The sequence below is a fragment of the Microtus pennsylvanicus genome, chromosome 9 (assembly GCF_037038515.1).
Source record: "Microtus pennsylvanicus isolate mMicPen1 chromosome 9, mMicPen1.hap1, whole genome shotgun sequence".
NCBI lineage: Eukaryota > Metazoa > Chordata > Mammalia > Rodentia > Cricetidae > Microtus > Microtus pennsylvanicus.
Window position 1 is genome coordinate 59,156,990 of NC_134587.1, and position 8,180 is coordinate 59,165,169.

Here is an 8,180-nt window from a genome sequence, read left to right on the forward strand (position 1 = left end):
GCTATGGGGGAAGGGCGGGATGGGGATCCGAAGGCTGTGGTAACCTGCGGGCGTGCGCCCGGGGTGCTCACAGACTCCTCAGTATGGTGAGGACCCGGGCAGCCTTGGGGGCGGCAGGGCAAGGGCTAAGATCGGGGCGCTGCCCTGGCCAGCCCGCCCTCCGTAGACCTCCGAGCTGCACAGAGCACCCCTCGGGGGCCCCTTTGTCTCCAGGCCATTCCAAACTCAGCTCCGAGAGGCGACACAAAGGGACGGCGAGGAAGGACGGCGCAGGCGCGGGCAGCCGCCGAGGATGCTGGGAGTGGTGGTCCCGCGGTGCCTCGGGAGCGGCCCTCCCGCGCGGGTCCGCAGCCCCTGCCCGAGCCCTGCGCATGCGCGCCCACTTCCGCCTCCCTCGGACCCGCCTGCTCGGTCTTGCTCGCCGAGGACAGCTCTCTAGTACTAGGCGTGCGGGAGGCGTTGCCGGCCCCACCACACCTCCTTCTCGTCCAGATTGGCCGCAGAGGTAAGAGCCGCCAGGGGATTGGCTGTTGCCATTGCCAGTTCCGTCCGGGGGCCCTATTTATACCGCGCTCGGGGGCGGGGGGAATGCAGTTCAGCCCGGAGGATGGTGGCTGTGTTCTGAGTAGTCGGGTCTGGAGAGCGGCGGTGTGGCGGCTCGTCCGGCCCCGGAGTGTCCTTATAGGAGCGGGCCACCTCCCCGCCGTGCCTGGCCGGCGTGCGGCTCCGCCCAGTAGGTCCGCCACCGAGTGCCAAACTCCTAGTAAAGTTTCGTGTCGCCGGCCGTCCCTGCCCCGCGCGGCCCCGCGCCTGTCCCCTCCGCGACCCTGGCCCCCCAGTGACAGTGACAGGCCACGCCCTCGCGCGGGCCGGCTTTCGCTGCCCCGCCGCCCCCCGGCCCGGGACGGTGAGGGGCGTGAATGCGGTGGGGGCGGGGCCGCCTCCGAAAGGAGGAGGGAGGGGGGTGGCGGAGCGCATGCGCGCTGCGCGCGGGGCTGAATGTTTCCCAAGTGTTTGAAACTGGTATTTGGGTTTTCCACGTTGGACAAGTGCGGCGAGGCGGGCGGCGGAGCGCGCCCTTCCCGCTGCCGGCCCCGCTTTCTCCGCTCTCCACGCTGGTGGCGGGTGGGCGGCGGTGGCCGGCCCCCTTTGGGTGTGTGCGCGCTCGTACGCACGGCCCCCCGCGCCGCCCGCCGCCCGGGAGGGGGCCTGCACGGCCGGCGGGGCGTGCGCCAGAGCCTCGGCCGCCGCGGCCCGCGCCTGCAGGCGCCGGGGTCCCCGCGGCCCCGGAGGCTGCGCGGCGGGCGCCAGATGTAGCCGCCGGCCGGCCCGGCCGAAGTGGCGCGGGGGGGCGCGGGAGGGCGAGAGCTTTTGCATTTTGCAGTGCTGTTTGAGGGGGGCGGGGGGTGGAGGAAGCGGAAAGCCGCCGAGTCGCCGGGGACCTCCGGGGTGAACCATGTTGAGTCCTGCCAACGGGGAGCAGATCCACCTGGTGAACTATGTGGAGGATTACCTGGACTCCATCGAGTCACTGCCTTTCGACCTGCAGAGGAACGTCTCGCTGATGCGGGAGATCGACGCCAAATACCAAGGTACGGCGGGTGATGGATGGGCGGGGGCGGCCGCGTCCATCCCCGGGTCCCGGCGACGAGGCTGGCCGGTCCTGCAGGAGCTGGAGCTCCCGGTGGCGTCCTCGGAGGGCTAGTAACAAAAGGTCTGGAGCGCCTTTGAGACGCCGAGGTCCTTGTGTGCCCAGCCCCGGGACATGGAGGAGGAAGGAGCGCGAACGGCTGGCTGCAAGGCTGCGCGACCAAAGCGCTCTTTGTAGTGAAGTGATGAGGCGGTGCTGCGGGGGAGGGGGCGCGGGGCTCTGCCGCGTCCTCGGGGAGGGGGCGCGGGCGGCCGCGCGAGGTGGAGTGCATTACGGACGCGGCGGCCGCAGGGCGCGGGCGCCCAGTTGGAGAGGCGGCTGCGGGCCGGGCTCCCGCGATCTGGAGTGCCGGTCCGGAGAGTCGCCGCCCCCCGCCCGGTCCCGAACCCGAGTGTTACATAAAGTACTGGCCAGTCCGGACCCGGGGTCGCGCGATCGCCCAGGCCCTGCCTGCCTGGGCCCTCCCTTGGCTCTGGACCCGGCTCCGGGGCCCGACTACGAGGGGCGCCGGCGCGGTGTGCCTGGCGGAGGGAGAGGGTGGAAGGGAGGATCGTAGTCGACTAGGTCGGTGCACGACTGGGCTGTGTTCGGTGGGCGCGAGCTGGGGCTCCGGCCCGAGAGGAGCGGGGTAGGTGAGAGACCTGCAGTCCTCCCGGAGACCCTGACTGCCCCGAGTGGCGAAGAGGCGGAGCCTGCGTGCCCGCCGGGTCCTTTCGGTTGTTGGGGAAACTTTGCTGCTAGGTCAGGGGGCTCTGCTTTGGACATGGATGGCCGCTCGGAGTTTACTCCTGTTTACAGAACTGCGCAGCAGGGAAACGGAAGAGTTGGGGGAGGTGGAAGGCCGACACTCTGGCCCACATACCGAGCACTGCTGGGGAAAGCGCCCCTGCGCGCTCTGTCCGAGCTGCAGCTTCGCAGCTCGGTTTATAGGAGAGTCATTAACATATTGCGGGACGTTCCGCCTCTGCGGCCCTGTGATTGGTCGCAGCGTCCCCCGTGGAATGTCCTTATCAGTGTGCTGCGCAGTCATTGGGGTACGGCCTGCATGGGGGCGGGCCTGGCTCGGGGACGCGCTCCGGTCTGTGTTTCCGCTGCCTGCTATTCTCTGTGGCAGAGGGCCGGGCGGAGGGAGGAGGCGAGTTGATTTGAATGTCTTCGGGTCGCCCGTCCTCTGGCCTCGGATTGGCTCCTGCCACTGCTGGGGCGGGCCATTGTCGCGGATCCTGCTGTTTGATTGGTTGCCTCCTGTATCTCCGCCCTCAGCGTCGTCGATTCACAGAGACCTCGGGGCGGGGCGGAGCGCTCTTGGCGAGTCTCATAGGCTGCCGGGATCGCGGTCACTTTCCGGCCGCGGGGCCGTGGCGGCAATGGCCCCCGGGAGGCCGCTGCGATCTCCTTCTCGGCTCCAGCGTCGCATGGGCAGCTCCGGCCACTTGTCGCATTTCCCGGAGGTGTGAGTGAGCGGGGAGGGTCCTGTCGGGTCGCGGGTCTGTGTGTTCGGGTGCTGTCCTCCTGGAGCCCGGCCGACGCGACTCCCGCGCCGTGTGGACCGACCTTAGAATAAGCCCTTGCTTGCTCAGAGTTACTATTGCAGGTGGAGCTTTTTGACGGTCGCCAGTGCTTCGGGTGTAGAAGAGTCTGGAAGAACTTAGGGTTCGGTCCTTGTACATAGAGCTTGTTGCCTGAGTCATTTTTCAAATTTTATAAAAATACCTTGGAAGCAGTGTCTCATTAGAAACTTAGACTACCTTATGTAAGTTAAAATAGCTTTTAGAGAACAGGACAGACTAGATGATACTGCGGGCCCGTTTATTCACCTCCGCTGGTACTTTACGGCGGTCCAGCAGCACTCCGAAGTTCAGCTGCATTGTTCCTGTCTGCTGCTTTCAGTGGTTTTATTGATTACTTTGCTTAGGGTAACTGCTATTGTGTGGGGCCCACAGTAAATTTGTGGTAAGTTTTTAATGGGATTTTTCTCCATAAGCTTCACCTAAAGCTGAAAGAAGCAGTTGTTCAAATTTAATTTAGCGATGGATAGAATTGCTCTTCTATAAAATACCAGCATTATTTTTGAAATATGGCTGAGTGCGATGACACATGCCTGTAATCCAGTCGGAGGCAAGATCAGCAACTCAATGCCAGCTTTGATTGTCTAAGGTATTATACGTGCTGGGTTACAAACAAAGAAAAGAAACCTGACTACTGGCTAAGCCTAAGTTAAATCCACTTAAATAATACAAAATTTGGGTTGTTGTTCACTTACTATTGTTTTTTGATAAGGTTTCACTGTGTAGCCTTAGCTGACCTGGAACTCCTAAAAATTCTAATGCCTGTGAATCTGGAATTTAAGGTATGTGCCATCATGCCAAAAAATGCATATTTTGGGTTATTTTTGATAAGTCAGATCAGTTGACTTGTCTGTTTGGAGACTGGGACTGTTCATCCTCCTTTGCAGTGGGATAATGTCTTGTGATTCTTCCTGGAATCCTCCAGAACCTGAACATAGCCTTCCCTGGTACTTCCGTGTCAGCCCTTGTTGATGTCTTGTAGCATTTTTGTTGTTATTTTTGTTTGTTTAGAGAGTGTCTCCATATATACTCCTGGCTGGCCTGTATAAGCTACACTGGCCTGGAATTCAAAGAGCTCTGCTGACCTCTGCCTGAGTTCCTATGTTCACTGTCAGGAGAAAAGAGAGCAGAGTTTCTGGATAGCCCTTCTGATTTCCAGTGGTTGCCTTAAGAAATGGCAAAAGGGTCTCAAAAAAATCTGGTACTATTTGCTATTTGAGGAAAATTGCTCAAGGACCTTTCTATGTATATAATTAGACTTTGGTGCACAATGTTTAAGTTGTCTAATCCCTTATTTTTAAAGTGGCCAACGATTTTATTTGCTCATTTCTGGCATTTGAAGCGCTCTCTGGCATCTTTGGCCTGAGATCCTTTGTAGTCTTGAAGCACTCACTGCTGCAGCCACCCACTTTGCAGGGTTTCCCTCTGTCAGCTTTACAGACGCCCACCCATTCCCCTACTTTCCTACTTATCACCCCTAGTCGGACTGATTTGATGCTCGGTGCAAAGGATCTCTATCTGCTTGACAAAGAGACTCACCATACTTGGATATAAGCACACAAAGATAGGTTTGGCACTTGTCTAAGGCTTTGGTGGCCTTATAAACCTGAGCTGTGGATGAGAGCAATCTCCAGCACTTCTTGTAAAATAGTGCTGATACTCATTACACCTCAAGCAGAAATTCCTCCTTGCGTTGTGGCCCTGGGTTACCACAAAGACAAATCATGAAAACACCCAGGCTCTAGGGACTGTCTGCAAAGGGAAAGCTATTTGTTCTTGAGACAGGGTCTGGGTGTGTAGCCCAGGCTGGCCTCACACCCGCGCTTCTGCCGCAGTGCCGTGAGTCCTGGAGTAGGGGCTGTACTGAGCTGAATTCTTAGACTTCTTAACAGCTTTTATTTCTTGGGAAATTGTCTAATTCCATTTGCCAAATGATATTTTATAAGCATATAGACTTATTTTTAGCCTTCCTAAGAAGGCTTAAATTTAATACTAGGGTTTAGTTCTCAGAATGGTAATATTGAGTACTCAGAGATAGTCAGGAAGATCTTTGTAGATTCCAGGGCACCCAAGGCTACACAAAGAGACTGTTTTAAAAAACAGTATTATAAGCCATAAATTTAATTATTACAAGTTGTAAAGTCAAATCTGTCACTTTGATTTTCAAGCAAGGTTGTCTTGAGCAAAGAGTTCTAGTTTTCAGTAATACAGAACATCATGCCAGAGTGGTTCAAGAGGACAGATACACACAGGGCCTCTGCTGCAATCCCAGTCTGTAAGCCATAGGGTCCACACGCCTTCTCTGTAGAGTATTACAGACATTGAGATGCTCAGATGCAAGGGGGTGGGGAGTCCTGATCTCAAATGCGCAGAACACAGGTAAAAAGTGCCTGTCAATTCCAGCTGGGGAGGTGGAGACAGGTGCTCACTCCCCGCTCCAGAGTCAGTGAGACTCTGTCTCGTGTAAGACGGAGAACAAAACCTGAACATAAAGAAATACAGAATAAAAGCTCTTAAGTTCTTACAGAGATACTTGGACAGGAATTGTGAAAATACAATGGATTGGGGAAGAAACAGTTGAGACTGAAGCCCTTTACCTAAGCTTGAACTTTTTGTTCATCACCTCAGCTTTGCTAGGTGGGAGCCACGGCTCACACATGGCAAGAGTTTTACACAGGGAACTGGGGCCCCTTGTGATTTTTGATTTAGTTGGTGTCGGGCTTCTTTCCCAGTGTTCCTCGCGATGTGTAACGCAGACTATTTCTGTTGTAGAGATCCTGAAGGAGCTGGATGACTACTATGAGAAGTTCAAGCGGGAGACGGACGGCACCCAGAAGAGGCGGGTGCTGCACTGCATCCAGAGGGCCTTGATCCGCAGCCAGGAGCTGGGCGATGAGAAGATCCAGATCGTCAGTCAGATGGTGGAGCTGGTGGAGAACCGCACCAGGCAGGTGGACAGTCATGTGGAGCTCTTCGAAGCCCACCAGGACATCAGCGACAGCACTGGCAGCAGCGGCAAGGCCGGCCAGGACAAGTCAAAGAGTGAGACAATCACTCAGGCAGACAAGCCGAATAACAAGCGGTCCCGGAGGCAGCGAAACAACGAGAATCGAGAGAATGCATCTAATAATCACGACCATGATGACATCACCTCAGGAACGCCCAAGGAGAAGAAAGCAAAAACCTCAAAGAAGAAGAAACGCTCCAAGGCCAAAGCAGAGAGGGAAGCCTCTCCCGCAGACCTCCCCATCGACCCCAACGAGCCCACGTACTGTCTGTGCAATCAGGTCTCCTATGGAGAGATGATCGGCTGTGACAACGACGAGTGCCCCATCGAGTGGTTCCACTTCTCCTGCGTGGGACTCAACCATAAACCAAAGGGCAAGTGGTACTGCCCCAAATGTCGGGGGGAAAACGAGAAAACAATGGACAAAGCCCTGGAAAAGTCCAAGAAAGAAAGGGCTTACAACAGGTAGTTTGTGGACATTCACACGTGAGAACAGACCCGCCGGTGTATTTGTGTCGCTGCCTTTGCGGAAGTCCGAGGACGGTCAGATGGGGGGGTCCTCTCGGGACAGCGGAGACAGCCTGTGTCTTCATGGTGTACCCATAACCAGACTGGGGCTGCAGATCAGCAGTTTAGAAACTACAAAGAGGTTCCAATTAAACATGGCAGCAAATGTCAGACTGGTTTTGGGGGTTGGGGAGTGACTTGGAAGTAATATAACAGATGTATAAAGAAGAGATTTAATTTGGCTGTTTTAACAAAAATGTTGTGGTTTACAAAAAAAAACAAAATTCACCAGGTTGCTGAAGTGCAGCAAGAGTGCTTCTCGCTACCACAGTGTATATCCACATGACAAGCTGGTCAAAGGTTTAAAGTCTAAATATTATTTTTTAAAAGGGTAAATGAGTCAATTTTACATGACATTTTATACATGGCCTATTCCCCAACTGGCCATTTTTAATGACTGGGTACATTTTAATAGGTCAGACACGAGTGGTCCAGGCAGTGGGTCCAAGTCTTGCCTCTGCTACCCTAGGCCATAGTGTAGCCACCTCTAACTTATGAAGTGTATAAATGTACATTTCCCAGCCACCCCGCCCCTGCTGTATTATAACCGGAAGTGCAGCCTGGTGCTGTTGTGAAGCCAAGGTGCGCGTCCTGCTGCGTGTGTGAGCTGTATAGATGTTGTGTCAAGAAATAAATGAAACTTGACCAGTTTGTTTCTTTAGCATTTAATTTTAACATATAAATAATTTTAAATTTTTTTGTCTTAAAAATTTATACACCAGCAGTTTAGACAAAGCCTTAAGCAAGTTGTATATTACTGATGTCACATAATAAGGAAGTAGACATTATGTTCATGCCAGCAAATCAATGTCAAAACTACTTAGAGCAGAGGTTAGGAAGTGACTGTGTACTAGAGGTCAGCCCCACCATCTGTTGTGTATGGCCTGTGAGCTAAGAATGGGCTCTGTGTTTCTAAGTGCTTTGAGAAATCTCATTTCACGATACATGAAAGTCCTATGAATTCAGAGTTGAGTGTCTATAAATAAAGACTCGTTGGAACACAGCCATGCTTATTTCCTTATGTGCTGTCTGTGGCTGCTTGGCAGAGACCGCTGCTGACAGCTGACGTTGGCCACCCATCGATGGCACGCGTCCTTAGCTACCCACATCCCTGGGTGACGAGCACACTGCTTGATCCGTCTGTGGGGCCTCTGGGCCAGGTCACTGTAGAGTCACTGTGGCGCCTGTCGTTGGCAGTGTATGTTCGGTAGCTATTTGTTGGCTTTTGAGAATTTTTCTTAGACTGGGCATAAATTCGTTTCTGGTCTTTCCATTGTAGAGTTACCGGGTGAGCACTGTGTCACAGCCAGTAATGCCTTAAACTTTAGCCCTGTGTTCATCGATGCTCACAGACACTGTTACTTTCTGGCAGAGTATTAGAACCTTT

At 54.6% G+C, this 8,180-nt stretch overlaps 1 protein-coding gene across 5 annotated transcripts; it reads left to right on the plus strand.

Annotated features, from left to right (window-relative positions):
- The first annotated feature begins 201 nt into the window (after positions 1-201).
- On the plus strand, positions 202-7,796 carry Ing1 (inhibitor of growth family member 1). Of its 5 annotated transcripts, none has more exons than XM_075986152.1 (2): positions 202-505; positions 5,992-7,796. In XM_075986152.1, the coding sequence occupies exon 2, from the start codon at positions 6,138-6,140 to the stop codon at positions 6,693-6,695; it is 558 nt and encodes a 185-aa protein (XP_075842267.1). In that variant the 5' UTR covers positions 202-505; positions 5,992-6,137; the 3' UTR covers positions 6,696-7,796. The 5 variants fall into 5 exon arrangements, with proteins under 5 accessions (XP_075842267.1, XP_075842264.1, XP_075842266.1 ...); XM_075986149.1 differs by lacking the exon at positions 202-505 and adding an exon at positions 1,354-1,592; XM_075986151.1 differs by lacking the exon at positions 202-505 and adding an exon at positions 2,976-3,104.
- Positions 7,797-8,180: the final 384 nt, after the last annotated feature.

What these genes read in the sequence shown, in the direction of transcription:
- Ing1 (XM_075986149.1), top strand. Translation starts at nt 1,457, where the DNA reads ATGTTGAGTCCTGCCAACGGGGAGCAGATCCACCTGGTGAACTATGTG. An exon ending in GATCGACGCCAAATACCAAG is followed by an intron (nt 1,593 to 5,991) that starts GTACGGCGGGTG and finishes TTTCTGTTGTAG; the next exon opens with AGATCCTGAAGGAGCTGGAT.